We start from the raw sequence: 15021 nt of genomic DNA on the forward strand, positions 1-15021 counted from the left end.
TATTGTCAATAGACTTTTATTTAACTAGGCAGTTAAAGAGAGTCTGAGAAACATGAGAAAAGGGGGATTAGAGCTCCCCCTGCTGGTTGGAGATGATATAGCTGAATCTTGATATGCAATGTTTCTATGCTGATGACTAGCTGCAGGAGGAAGGAGTGGAGAGATAACATTATATGATTATATATCATCATCCAGGACCTTTCAGCAGAAATCTGATAAAATTTCCTGTGTAGACAGCAGGGAGTGCGCACTGCAACCCAAATAGGAGTGATCTCTGCTGTATATTTTAACAACAAGGTACTGTTTAGTCTACTAGAACATTTTGCCAAGTTGCCAACTTTTTTTACCAAGTTCTCAGGAAAAATCTTTAAAGCTAGGAACAGTTGATGGAAAGTAGAAAATACTGAAATAGTTCACACTGAAAGCACACAGGTCTGCTTTGACAGTTTATCCAACCAACAAGATGGCTACCCCGCCGCTAGATGTCGCTGGTCTGCTGCAAAAGCCTTGCTCAGCCTCCCCGCACAAAAACGTCACATGTCCACGCCCCCTGCCCGTCTGCGCTCCATCAATGGCGTCACGTGACCCAAACATCAGGTGACGTCTTCCCCGGCGTGAGGACTCAGCGTTTCGGGCTCACGCCTGACCTGCCGGCCGACTTCCGGGCCCGAGAGTCACATGATCCTCTTACCGGTGACTGCCGTTCTGACGCGAGCGACCCCCCCAGGGCTCCTCCCACAGTGTGGGCGTGACGTCATCGTATAGATGAGGTCATGAAGAAGGCGAAGGGGCGGAGTTGTGATTGACAGGTGCTTTTTGGGGTTATTGAGGGGCTTTAGTGGGGGCTGGGGGGTGCTAGGGGACCGGAGGACCGGGCTTATCCTTGTCACTGTCCGGGTCACCCGATGAGCCGCTTGTGTCATTGTAACATCGTATCGTTATCATCAATGGTGCCCTCCCCCACTATCCTCATATGTGATCCCTCCATTATCGTACGATATTCACCGCCCCCCCCCCTCCATTATCATTATATTTACCCCTGTCTGTGTCTTTATACCCCAATATTATCATATACACCAATAATCTCATAAATACCCCATTATCCTCATATTTACTCCAATATCCTCATATATACTTCCTGCCTATACCTATATACCCCAATATCATCATATTTACCCCAATATCATCACCATATATACCCCATCATCATCATATATACCCCATTATCATCATATATAACCCATTATCATCATATATACCCCATTATCACCATATATACCCCGTTATCACCATATATACCCCGTAGAGGCTGTGGTTCCTCGGCATGGGGAAGCCATAAACGCACCGCAACCTTATGGCCAGTGCAAACATTGACTAACAAATATAAACTATATGTAAACAGCTAAATACACAACGTGAAGACATATTTGTGTTTTCCCAGCCAGTCTTATGATCCAGGCCAGACAGTACAGTCAGGTGCATGACTGTTCATTCTTTTACAAAGTAGCCACAGTCTAAATGTAAAATCTGTTCCCTGCCAGCAAGGACCCATACACTCAGTGTGGAAGCAGTGGTCTTTCTGCAGAGGTCTAACACATCCCAAAGAAGTCAGAGCAGTGTACACACGTCTTTCACGATCCTTTTCACGACTGAACGAGCTCTGTACATTCAGCACTATTCTGCTCTATGGAGAGGGGAGGGGGAGAACAACGGCGCAGCACCCCGCTTTGCTCTCTTCCCTTCACTTTCATTATGATCATTTGTGGATCTGCCAGGACAGAGCAATGAACAATGTGCGGTGCACTTACGCCAGATATTGTCCAATATCAGCCCTGAGATGATTATCAGACGAGAATCACCTGACCTGTGTATGTAGCCTTAGTCTGATTCAGCAAGAAGCTGAAAGTTTGGATAAAAGTCCAACCAATTGTAATAAATCATCCTGCACCTTTATCATAGAATAGAATCCATTGATCTAACTAATCATCACCAACCAAAACAAAAGACTTATATTAAGGAGTAGTTACCCAATAAATGTAATTATATATACAGTGTTCTCCCCAGTTCCTTTTAGCTGGGCGCACCACCCGGCACTTTTCAGTAACCACCCAATTCAGCTTGAATTTCTAAAGATATATAAACCTGAGATGAATGAACAGGATTGTCTCAGGTGAATATCTAGCATTCCCCCAATATAATTTAGCGATGTGTTTTGGTGGACTGACCAGGGATGACCACTGTCATTTTCTATGGGGAGGATGCAGCGGGGTGCCTCCTGGTTGTAGTCCCTCCTCTTCTCTCCATAAAAAAACTGAATAGGGCTGTGTCTGCAGCGATTAGGAAAGATTACTTCCATCAACAAAAATTGATATCTGTACATAGCATAAAGGGTCTATTTCTAAATCTTTTTATCAATTGTGAGCAGCATGGTGGCTCAGTGGTTAGCACTCTGGCCTTTGCAGCGCTAGGTCTCAGGTTTGAATCTTGGCCAGAACTCTATCAGCATGGAGGTTCTCCCCGTGTCTGTGTGGGTTTCCTCCGGGTACTCTCACATTCCAAAAACATGCAGTTAGGTTAATTGGCTTCCCCCAAATTGAGGGACAGCTAGTGATATGACTTTGTACAGCGCTGCATAATATGTTGGTGCTATATAAAAATACCAATTATTAATAATAATAATACAAGCTTTACCCAACTTTCATTGCATTCAACTAGAAAAATGTATAGGGGTAAAGGGTTATTCACGCATTATGTGCACTATTTGGATAAAAGTTGAGTGAATCTTGAGTGAAAACATTTAAAAACAGACCCCTAAAAGTCATCAGTAAAAACATTAATTGATGATGAAATAATTTAGAACACGATTAAATAGAAAAGAACGCGGTCTGTCGTCACGGGACACATCTGCTGCTGTTTCCAGTTATTTATAGCAGTATATAGTTAGGTGAGGTAGTGGCGACACACAATGAGTATTCTGGGTTTTATATGGAAGATCAGCAGAATCGCCTTGAGGATACAAAAACAAATTCTTGATGCCGCTACCTAATTCTTTGCACGGGTCTGTAAGTGTTTGCATGGATGTATATATAAGCACACACAGGATACTGCATGCTGCCGTCTGATACACTCTGCTGACTCAGCATGACTCGCCTGCTCAGCACTTCTTCCCCTCCCAGCTTATTTTTAAAGTTCGATTTCCCCCAGGGAATTGTTATTGGTTTGTGTCCTCTCTTAGGGAAAATCCTCATTAGGAGGAGCTGAGGTGGCTTATCAGGTCATATGGACAGCTCTAGGTGAGCAGGGAGAAAAAAGAACCCAACAAAAGAGAATGGAGGTAGACATATTCTTGAACTGTGTCTGTCTGGGTCATTCTAACACATTGACTGTTCTCTCTCTCTTTCTGTAGTTTGCTGACACACGGTTCCCAGGGCATGACGACTCTCATCAGCAAGGGGAACAGCAAAGCTCTAAAGGTAAGAGGGGTTCAGTCGGAAACGCAATGGGGTGCATTGTACAGTTTGGGTGCCCTGTCAGGACGGCCGCTTGCATTTGAAGTGTTTCTAAAGCCAGGAGCAAAATGGAATATAATGCTGATTAGCAGTTTTGAAGAATTTGCAAAAGTTTTGCACATTTCTGAAAGATTAACCCTTAAAAGGAAATTAAACACAAAAAAGAAAGAAGTCACCAAGAGGTGGACATGCAAAGTCCCTTTTGCCAAAAAGGCTGGCTACTGGTGGCTTTGTTTTTTTTGCTTACATTTCACGTCGCATGCAATATGCAGAATAGTGCTTTGATCTGTTTTTTTGCACCACTGCATATAGACCTTGATGCCAGGCACAGCATTACTCCTGCACACATCATTCCTGGCAGCCCAATAAAAGAGGATTGTGGGGGACTTGGAGAAAGTAATAGCTTTGGGGATGCAGCAATGACAGATTCATGGAACTGTCATCGCTGCAAAACCTTAGGAAAAGGTAAGTGTGTACCATAATGACAAGTAAGCTGGGCATGCTTGTCGATGATGATAAAAGTTCACCACCCACAAGCCAGAACTTAGTTTCACTTTACCCCACAAATATAACAGCTTCCAGTGCTTCAATCATTTTCCTTTTTTTAGGATTTGTCTCCTTAATTTTTTACCTGGCAATGCTGCCAGTAGGGTGACAACGCTCAATGTACTGAGTCTGTGAAAGAGCTGCCTTGTCACCTTGGGAAAGAAAGTGAGTTGGTACAAGAAAGCACATTGCCATCTCCTCCATGGAAAATTGTTCTGTAGTCTAAAGAGGTAAACTGGGCATAGCTAATAAAACTGCAGGCTGCACAAGAAGGACACGCCTATCTTTCTGTGTTATGTTACCTTTTGGTATTTTCTTTAAATTTGTATTTGGAGCATTCATCAGAGAAATACAAAGGCTGCCATTGCTGCATATGTCTGTCTGCGTGGTTATCAAGGCCGTGCTTTAGCTCCATTCACCTAGCGGTCTTTTCAATATATATTTTTATCTAATATGGAAGTGTAATGTTTCCAGGGATTTGTTACCTCTTACAGAGACCACAGTGCTCCCTTTGACAATGCCTTCATCTGCTTCTCTTCAGAAGAATGGCACCATCTTTGTTCAGACAATGTTCAGGCACGGTGTCTATCTATAGCCTGGTTCTGTGCAGTTTTTCCTGTGTTCACATATGTTTGACACAGATCAGCCTCTGCTGCAGCCTATCACAAGTTTCTAAAAAAAACTTTAGTGTTGCAGTCTGATCACTGCGGGGGGAGACTGAGGAAGTGCTTGCAGCAAACTACTGTTACTGTATATTTTATTAATATTTAAAATTTAAAGACTGAAGGATGGAAGACAGTACGAGACATGCTTATTCTTGGTGTATGAAACAGGAGTATGTAAGCCAGACACAGCCACAATCACAACCTGGTATCTCGATCACGCTCCATCTGATTCTTTTCTTTGCTGTTTTCTGACTTGACTAAGAAATTCCAAGGCTGACTTAATTTTCATTCCAGGGTCGCAATGGAAAATGCAGTGAAATCACTTTGTTCACAGAAGTTTTGAGCTTTTATAAGAACTCATTGGAATAAATGCAATCAGGACTCCACTGCTACCCCTGAGGTTACTGAGAGGATTGAGGCTTTAAAAAATTCCCATCAGTGGGATTCCCAATTAGATATAAAACATAAAAGACGAATTTACAGATAAATGACCAAACAGGCTCAACACGTGGATGAAATACAACAAAACAACAGCTTTACCTGCCAAATGGTTTGCACTTTCCATCCAGTCCTGAGATTTTCACAGCTCTTTACAGTGCAGTAGACCTGATTTTATTCTGCTGCAGTTAGGTAACAGTTAAATGATTATCCCTAACCCTGTAACTGGACAGTGAAAGGGAAAGACTGATAATCTTACATCTCTGGTTCTTTACTTCTTTCCCCTACCAGTATTCTCTTTGCTAGCACAAAATTGCTTTACCACTATTTGTATTATATGATGTTTATGCAGTGAAAGATGATATTCCTATTCATTTTAATTTTGTCTGCTTACAGGTGAAAAGAGAGCCTGGGGAAAATGGCACGAGTCTCACGGATGAAGAACTGGTCACCATGTCTGTGCGGGAGCTGAACCAACATCTGCGCGGCCTGTCCAAAGAGGAGATCATCCAGCTGAAGCAGCGGCGACGTACGCTGAAGAACAGAGGCTATGCCGCCAGCTGCAGAGTAAAACGCGTCACGCAGAAAGAGGAGCTGGAAAAACAGAAGGCAGAGCTGCAGCAAGAAGTAGAGAAACTGGCCTCGGAGAACGCCAGCATGCGTCTGGAACTGGACTCTCTACGCTCAAAGTACGAGGCTCTGCAGAACTTTGCCAGGACTGTTGCTCGCAGCCCCATTACTCCTACAAGAGGAACAATAACACCTGGGGTCAGGCCTCTCATCCCCGGCAAAGTGGCCGCCACAAGTGTCATTACCATAGTCAAATCCAAGACAGAAGCGCGGTCTTAGGGGTGTGAGAAACCTGTATCCCCCTGCCCCTCCTCCTTTACAATCTGTTCCCAAAGCACAAGTTCCCAAAGATTACCGTATCCAGAGAAGGAACATTGTTGCATGATGTTCAGGAGACTCCATAATATCACCCAGAGGAGAGAGGGAATTGGTTTGGGTTCTGTGGTAGGGAACATAGGTTGTCTACATCTTTGAATCAGAAGCTAGGGGGAGGTGACACTTGGTGACAGGGTCTCGCCATGCCTCGTTGGACCCAGCATCTAGGCACTCTGACCCTCAGCCATACCGAAGACAAGAGGAGAGGCTGCAAAGCCATTAACATCTTCCAGCTTTAGTTCCCTTGTTGGAATAGTCACTGGCCATTGTGTACAAAAGTGTCTGGGGAACAAAAAATGTCAATGCTGTTTATTAAAGTCAGATTTCTTGCATTAGTCTCTCAGAAAATGAAAGATGATTGGTTGCTGGAGCGAAAAAGTGGAGCTCTCATCTTGGACCCAAAACCAGGCAATTAGCAGGTGTGAATGTTTGCTTTGGTCATCTTTTGGATGACCTGGAAAAAAAATTGTAAAGGACAACCTGACAAGGGCCACAGGAAATGATGGGATTTGGAGAAGACTATAGTGCTCTTAGCAACCAACCAAATTTCAGCTGTAATTGCAAAGTGGCACCTGGCTGGTTGATATGAGTGCAGCCATTAGGAGGTAATGGATTTTGGAAGGGAGTATGCTTCTCTTAGCAACCAATCAGGTTTCAGCTGTCATTTTAAAGAATGGCGGGGCTTTGGGCTTCTCCAAAATTAATTAAATTCCCCCACCACTATTTATTCCACTAACATTTCCAAATATTCTTCAACTCGATATACAATAGCCCTCCAGCACCAGATATATGCTCTGCTTAGGCAACCATCCAAATCCAGCTGTTTGACATTTTCTACTGTTTGCTAGACACTTTTGAACATGACAGCGTTATTTGTGCTCAAGTTTCCTGTGCTGTCCAGCTGTTAGGGTCTCTATCAGTGTATAGTGTGACGTAAGATTGTAGCGCTCGTTGTGGGTCAGTGTGTGTAGTTGAATCGTACCGTATGCAGTGCTGTGGCCCGGTCTACGACGTGCCGTCTGGTGGTTCTGCTTGTCTGTGAAATTGTGACTGACAACTTCTGGAGTGTCTGTGTGCAGGTTTCCTCTTAGTCTTCACACGTGCGTGCCGTATACTTTGTGATCTCAGACTATGCTGCTCTTTTTTCGGGGTCGTTGTGTAATTTCGTGCCGTGAGATTATACAGCTTCTGGATCAGTATGTTGTTCCTGTGATGTCCGTATGTGTCCCATTGTGGTCCGTGTGCAGTTTTGACGTGGGTTTCTCTTGCTGTGGGTGGTTTGTTTGTTTGTTTTTTTTGATGTAGTGGAGGCATTTTGACGTCAGTGGTGTCTCTGTGCCAAGAGTAGATTGCAAGATCTGTCGATCGTAGGAGGCTTCTTAAAAATGCATTATTGCGCACAATATTCTGGTACATGAAGCTATCTTCACTCAGTGGCTTATGAAGCTTGTATGATCTGCCAGCTTTCAAGGGCACCAGGAAGTTAGTAGAAAACACGATGCTGCCAATGAGATTTAGGGGAAGTAGGAGCTGCTTTTGGTTCTTCCAATTAGGAAAGGTCAGACATTTTCAAGGGGTTCCTTGAGCAATGAGCAATTTGTGTCTCTCAGGTCAATTACCACTGACACCAATTATCTTTATGGCTAACATTCTTATCACTGACTGTCCAAAAAGACCTTTCACTCCCCTGTCAAACACACCCCTCACCTTCTCCACAATATGGAGCCTTACTTAGAGGGGGTGTTACTGTTTCTCAGCTCTGCAATCACAGGGCTTTGCAGTATGAGGGTATTTTGAAAAAAGAAAAACTATTTTTTAAGATCAGTTGCAAATCGTTACATGGATAAGGTGTGAGACTTTATTTGGCATTTACAAATTCAAGGGAGTAACCCTTTCACTGCCTCAACATACATTTTAAACAAGGGCTTTAAATCTGTTTTCCATGCAAAATAAGTTTTGTTGGAAAATGACAGGTACACTTTAATTCAGTTCACTCCCCTGCACATGCTACGTTTCTTATTTAAGTAAATTTTGCATTTTTTATGAAATGTCTGCTTTAGCTATGGTAGCCTACAAGTATAAAGGAGGTGTAGCTTATAATACCAAAAATCTTCAATCATAGGCTAGGCCCTGCAACCCTTCCTCTCGTGCAGCATAATGTCTTCTACAAAATAATAGACTGATTTTACTTGACTTTTGTTCAGTTCACATTTAAAGCAGCATATCTAACGTGCACTGAACGTTCCATTCTCTTCCAGCTATCTCCGACTTTCAGAATTGTGAAACATTCCGTTTCCTTGCAAACTTTGTTGACAGTTTACTATCTGGTCAGTTTTCAGAACTCCTGTCCTGTTTTCTGATTGGCTGTCTAATGCAACTGAAACAGGCAGTTACTAAAGAGGGATAAATTATTTTAACTGCACTGCGGACACAGGTTAAAAAAAGGGGGTTCCTTAACTAAAAGTCGAAGGAATCTGCAGCTTCGGGGAAGATCCCTTTAAGCTATTGAGTTTTGTTACTTTCTTTTGTTCTTGCTGCTGCTCTGGTATTCACATTTTTATTGTATTTAATGATGAGTTGTTAATTTAGTGTGACATTTGCTGTGTAGCAGACCATGTTGTCTGTTTCAGTTACCTCTGGGCTTCAAAGGAGACATTACATCTTAAAAGGAACTTCAACTAAATAGATATTTATGGAGGAGAAAAAACATACATAGGATCTGCTTTATATGCTGAAAGAGTTAAATGATATTGCATAGACTTGTTCATTCCCATCCCACCCCTTTTTTTTTTTTTGGGCTAGGGAGAGTGACAACTATACTCAGGACCTGCAGCCGTGCAGACTTAGTGCCACTACCCTGCCTACATCCACCCCTCTTTGGACTGGGGTTGCCCACCATAAGATATAGTGCATATAGTACCCTTGGAAGTCTTTTTGTCATAGAATATTAAGTCTCTGAACCTTAGAAATAGAGTCCATCCCCTCCAATTGTCTGCAAAATTGTTCCAGCGGTCACGCAGCAGGGGCTTGTTAGTAAACAGCCTTACACATTCACTAATGAGTTAAGATCTGGACTTACCCATCCTAGGACATAAGCAATGCTATTTTTATAGCCATTTTGTGTATTTTTGGCTTTATGCTAGAAAAAAATCCTAAAAGCCCCAGGCTTTCATTTTATGTAAAATAAAATGGAATCCAATGTGATTCAATGTTCTATGACAAAGGGAGGAATACTTTCTATAGGCAATATATAGAACTGTGAAGTTGTATACAGATTTTATATATTTCAACTTCAGTTTTGCCTTACCCACCAAGCCATGCTACTACCATACTACTCTCCTGCTTTATCAGAAGTTGTGATGCCTACTATTTGTTAGTGTTCAGGCCTACTAAGTGGCCATTCAAAATAATAATAATAATAATTCAGGCGCACATATGATCCTGTGCTACCCCATACCTTGGAATGCCCACTGTGTTAGTGAGTGCTCCGGGCAATATGGGTAGATGGTTAGGGGTCGGTTGGTTAAGTATACATACCATGGGGAGAGGGAGAGATGTCCAGATAGTGTCTCTTAGAACAATTAGGAATTAAAACAATCCCATCTGAATATAATATTTAAAATTAATTTTTTAAAGCTTTCCAAAATGAGAAAAGATGGACTATCATGGGAGAGCCTGGTTGATTCAGCAAACCTGGAATGGATCTGGTTTGTTGGATCAACCAGGTTCACTCGATCAATCTTCTCCAGTCATTGAAAGCTTTGATAAATCAGGTCCATAATGTTAAAAAAAAGAGATATTGCCCATTTTTCATTTTTTTAGACAATCTGCTTAACTATATTTGTCTCTAAGTCCTCGCCAGTGATATTTCTGTTGCAGTAGACCTCTAATCCAGTGCTACAGATGCATCTGTGTTAATTAGTCCTCTTGTACTAATGTCACTGATGCTGCATCCACTTCTGGATCTTAAGAGGAGCTTACAGGTGATATAAAGTGTCCACGTCACTCAGGAAGTGACTTGTACACCCAAAGATGGTTCCCCTCTTCTCTAAGCAGAAAAAGATAGAAGAGACAGGACTGGAACCCCCACATTACTGTGGGAAAATTGGGCATTTCACTTTTATTATCCCTGGGATCAGCTTTAGATCACAAGGCTTTTGTAAAAGTTATATATAATTAAAATGTTCAAATGAAACTTTTTGGGGGTAAATGGTGAAAAATATATTTGTTTTATTCAGTCTCCCAAGCCCCTTATAAAGAGGAGTCTGGACGTAAGTTGACTCGCAGCATTCCATTAAGCTATGGCCATATTTTGGATCCTCATTGAAACAGTTCTGTGTATTGGGTGTGCTGCGTCCCAGCACGGCTACGTTTGCTGTAGATCTTTCCTATTCACCTTCCTAAAGGTCTACAGCTTTTTTTTTGTAAAGCCATAGCAACCAACCAGAACGCATCTTCCTTCGCTCAGACTACTCTCATTGGTTGCTCTGGATGAACGCACACCATTGCTATTTGCACTATGTAATACGTAAAGCCTCTATGTCTCCAAAAGTGTGTCTTCAGCCACTGGTACAAGTTGTATCACAAAACATATGCTAGTACTTATTGCTAAATTATTGTAGCATTGGCATTTGTAGATATCACAAGAAGTGTATATGATGTTAATTTATTCCTGTATATTTGGGAGTACTTACATAGTTACGTCCAGCACAGGGTTGGTTTTAAAGGGCCTGTTGATCTGTTAGTGGCCGATTTATAAAAAAAAGAAAAAAAATGTTACTTATCCAATGGTAACCAAAATGACAAAAACATTGCAAACTGAGGTACTAGAAAATAAATAAGTACATAATTGTATTTAAATAAATGGTAAATATTTAAGGGTAAGAGACGTGCTTTTTCTATTTTTTTTTTTTTTTTTTTTTGTAAATCGGTCTTACTTGATCATTTGTAGACCTACCTGGCTTGCTGGAAGCCCCAGCGGTCATGGGTTTATTCCTATTGTATAATATGTATGTTTGATATAAGGTCTATTTTATATTGTATATTGCCATTAAACATCTTTTAAAAATCTGTGTTGTGTAAAGTCACAGTTTGATCCGTTTTACCTACCCAGATTTCATCCTTTGAACAATGTTTTTTATAACAGGTCTGAATAAGGCCCCCTGGGAAAAACTGTGTGGCCATTCGCTCCTATGTACATAGTAAATTGCTGCTATGTGCCCAGGAGCAGCAAACCACAGATCGGGTTAAAGCATTTGCCCAGAGTAGCAACCGCTTCCTCCCCAGAGGAGGAAAAGCAAGTTTGCAGCCAGAAGCAGCTTTATACTTTCAGCTGCACCAAGATTCGCTACAACCACAGCACCGTGTAAAAGCATACACAGAATGGTTCCAATTCAGTTGAATGGAAGAAGTTTGGAGCACAGTTGGGCCTGCGGTCAAAAGCAAGTCTGAAATGGCCTTTAAAACCCCAATCAAAATTGTGTGAACCTGCTGGGGCTGCTTTACTATAGTAGAAGAATATACTGTGAATATTCACCAAGAGTATTACATAATGTGAGGCTATAATCTCTTCAATGAACCAATTACGACTAAATCCTTTGTTTTTTGCACGTTTTTTTTATTTAGGGCAAACAACCTTTTTTTTCATAGTGAATATTAACTTTGGGGTCTATTTGTAAAGCAGTAAAAATGACATTCACTGAAACATCCCCCAGTGGAAAATATTCCAGAGCCATGTGTGTCAATAGCAATATTTGTCCATCAGTGAATATTTTAGTGATTGTTGGATTCTCTTCTTTATAAATAGACCCTTTTGACACACAGGGTGTCTATGCAAAAGGGATATTTCTTCAAGATCACTGGCTTTTCATCTATCATAGCAATTCTAATAGACAGATCTTTATATTTGGGGAATCAAATTGGGGGTGTTCACACAAAAATAAAGCATTTCATCATGGGAACATTCGGTTTGTCTCATTCATATAAGTTGCAATCATCTGAAAAGATTGACACCTTCATGAGATCGTCTTTCACTGTTGAAAGGTGGCGATCTCCAGCTTTAGGCTTCATACACACGTGCAATAATTGTCATTGTAACGGATTTTTCACAATCCTTTCCAATGACAAAAGACTGCACAATGCATGGACATACACGATGGAGCGGCACCCCGCTGTCCTCTCCCCTCTTCAATTTTATTACGATTGTTCGTTATTCATCATGTGTGGATCCACCAGGACGGATCCATGAAAGACGAGCACCATACACACGCCAGATTCTCGTCCGATAGCCTTCAGGCGATTATCGGACGTGTACGTAGCCTTATAAACTGATGATTACTCTTATAGTTCACCATAAAGAATTCAACATTTTGGAGGTGGAGAGTGACATACACCACAGTGGGGATCAATGTTTGTGTTGCAAATATTCCTTTTGCCATGATTCCCATTTTCTAAAGTGATGAGCAAGACCACAATGTTAGAGGGGTGAGGCGGTGGCTCAGAGAGCAACATTCCATGTTTATAATACAGTGTGCAACTTTGGGACTGCTGTTGAGCATTTGACTGCCATAACACAGTAACACACATCATGACCACGCAGCTATGCATGTGTAGAAGCAGCACATACGCGTGAAAGGGCCCTTAAGAAATCTACATATATAAATGTTGCTTTTTCACTTTGGAATATTGCTTTCTTGTGGTCAGGTGATGCATTACAACCAATCAGAAAGCTTGTATGATTCAGGCCTTGTTAGGCCCTGAAGCCTGATCTCTGGTTGCCATGGGATACCAGTGGTTTGCTGCATCCCAATCTTCTAAAATGCAAAAAAGATTGGGTTGGGTCTGTTTTAGGTTGATGAATTACACCTAGGCAACCTAGAAGGATGATTCAGGTTGGTATATTACAGAAATGTAAGGTAAAATGAGCATTATTGCAAAGCAGGGCAACACAGATACTATAATAATGCATCGCAACGACACCCCCAATGCATTGTACGTCCAATGCGACATGTGCATTTCGCTGAATTACATAAAAAGAGCATGTTTGATTTTTTTATATACTGATAAATTCTAAAAATCAACTATTGCTGATCTCATTCTGAAGAATACTAATTGCCTGGATAAAAAGCTGAGTTATTGTATTCAGTCGCCCATCTAAAGCAAGCGTGCAGCTAATTGCAGCAAAAGCTGTGAAGGAATTAGCTAAACACCTGAGTTGCATGCTCATGCCGGGTCAGTGACTCAAAAAGTTTTAAAGGTAGAGGATCAGGACTCTAACCGGGCACACAATTTTCACATTTTTTTTTTTTTTTTAACCAGGTTGGCAATGGTAGTTTACATAATCCCTCGGTTTAGGTGCAATTTAATGCATACTGGAATGCATAATTTGATAGGCTTAAGTGGCAGACAGCAAAGTAGCCAAACATTTTCCTAGTATCTGCTAAAAGTATGTAAAACTCAAGAAAAGTACTAAAATATTAGTTCTCATAGGGCTGCACTTAAGTATGTGATTGTAAGTATTCCGCACACCAAGTAAAGGAAAAAAAATGAATGTTTTTAAAATGGATTGACTATTTGTGCATTTTGATGCATGTGATAGCATGGATATGAAATAGCACTGCCATCATGGGTTCTAGAATTAGATCGCATTTAAATGTAATGAGATGTAAGGATAGCAAAATTGCTAGCGGATAGAAATTAGCAAAATAGAAAGCATGCAAAAAATGCCTTCCTAATTCGTTTATTGTGTTGCATAATAAATGCGGTGCATGCTCAGTGCCGTGTATGCTACTGGTATCTGCGAGGTAGAGCTGGGTGCTGTGATCATGCCACTAAAGGGGCAAAAAATGGCAATCTGCAGCTCCATTCACATGAATAGTAGATCGCCAATTGCAACTGCCTCAATATTATCAATAGCAGCATTTCTGCTTTTGTAACGATCAGTTGGAAAGTTGGATTATTTTTTTCTCTGACCTCCATTTTGGCCTATAGTGCAATTTGACTTGCTAAAAAGTGGCCATGTAAAACCAGTAATTCTGCTGAATAATTTCAGCTGTTTGCACCTTTTTTTTTTATAAATATTGCGATCTGAAAAGTGTCTTCAGAAAAAAATCCTGTAGGACCAATTTATTTATGCTTGATGCAATGCACCCTCAAGCCCAATGGGACCTCAGCATTTGCATTCCACACTCCCTGGTTGCAGCTTGCAAGAAATTGACAAAACAATTTTTGCTGAACGCAGTGCTCCATACACCATTGTAAATAGATGTTTCCAGCACTTAGAAGGTTAATTCCCTGCAAAGCTTCTCATACCCAGATGGTGGTCTTTACCCCTTGATGACAAAGTATATATAGGGCAGGTAAAGCTGATTTTTTTCCTTCTTGGCCTCTTTGAATGTGGTGACTGGAAGCCTACAACACGGTAAGTATGACCATAAATTGTCTAATTTCTGTATAATTAAAAAATATTTAAATTTTTTTTTGTAATACCATTTGCAGCCAGGCTCCCATCTTGGCTCTTGCAGGGAGCAGCTCCTGGCATATTGCAAAGTGCTGCAACTAAAGGAATTCTATTGATTCTTATAGGAGCTGTTCACACTGGAAGCGGCGATCTGGCATTGCTGCAGAATTTCACCACTGACACTTTGTGGCTGGGTAACTGTTGGGTAGAGGAGCTGGGGACTGCCAGGAGTACAAACACTGGGGGCTGTCTGAGAAGCAGCAGACAGAGGGGGCAGTAGGCATGTATAAATGGGCAGCATAGTTGTGTGGGGGGGTTAGTGACAGGAAAAGGGTTGCAAGAAGACATGGTAGCTAAGGGTCAGAAGCAGGGCAGGGTTGAGATGGAGGCCGAGGGGGCAGAAGCAGAGCAGGGGTGAGGCGGTGGCCGAGGGGGCAGAAGCAGAGCAGGGGTGAGGCGG

The 15021-nt window shown here is 41.6% G+C and overlaps 2 protein-coding genes across 4 annotated transcripts in view; both read left to right on the plus strand.

Moving 5' to 3' along the window:
- The first annotated feature begins 110 nt into the window (after positions 1-110).
- Positions 111-11173, plus strand: MAFG (MAF bZIP transcription factor G). Of its 2 annotated transcripts, none has more exons than XM_072403396.1 (3): positions 111-809; positions 3407-3473; positions 5555-11173. In XM_072403396.1, exons 2-3 carry the CDS (start codon positions 3432-3434, stop codon positions 6005-6007), a joined length of 495 nt encoding a protein of 164 aa, XP_072259497.1. In that variant the 5' UTR covers positions 111-809; positions 3407-3431; the 3' UTR covers positions 6008-11173. The 2 variants fall into 2 exon arrangements, with proteins under 2 accessions (XP_072259497.1, XP_072259496.1); XM_072403395.1 differs by lacking the exon at positions 111-809 and adding an exon at positions 2243-3293.
- A 1724-nt stretch (positions 11174-12897) lies between these two features.
- The window catches only part of LOC140325524 (protransforming growth factor alpha-like), a 9259-nt gene continuing 7135 nt past the window's right edge, over positions 12898-15021 (plus strand). Inside the window, exon 1 of one of the 2 annotated variants that reach the window (XM_072403397.1) lies at positions 12898-12993. The gene's annotated coding sequence lies outside the window, so the exon portion shown is untranslated. The remainder of the gene's footprint in view (positions 12994-15021) is intronic. The other variant, XM_072403398.1, reaches the window with a different exon arrangement.

This window comes from Pyxicephalus adspersus, chromosome 3 (genome assembly GCF_032062135.1).
Source record: "Pyxicephalus adspersus chromosome 3, UCB_Pads_2.0, whole genome shotgun sequence".
NCBI classification, from domain to species: Eukaryota; Metazoa; Chordata; class Amphibia; order Anura; family Pyxicephalidae; genus Pyxicephalus; species Pyxicephalus adspersus.

Bases quoted from the DNA above. Each gene is read 5' to 3' on its own strand.
- MAFG (XM_072403395.1), top strand. The intron at 3,474-5,554 runs GTAAGAGGGGTT...GTCTGCTTACAG, and splicing joins GGAACAGCAAAGCTCTAAAG to GTGAAAAGAGAGCCTGGGGA.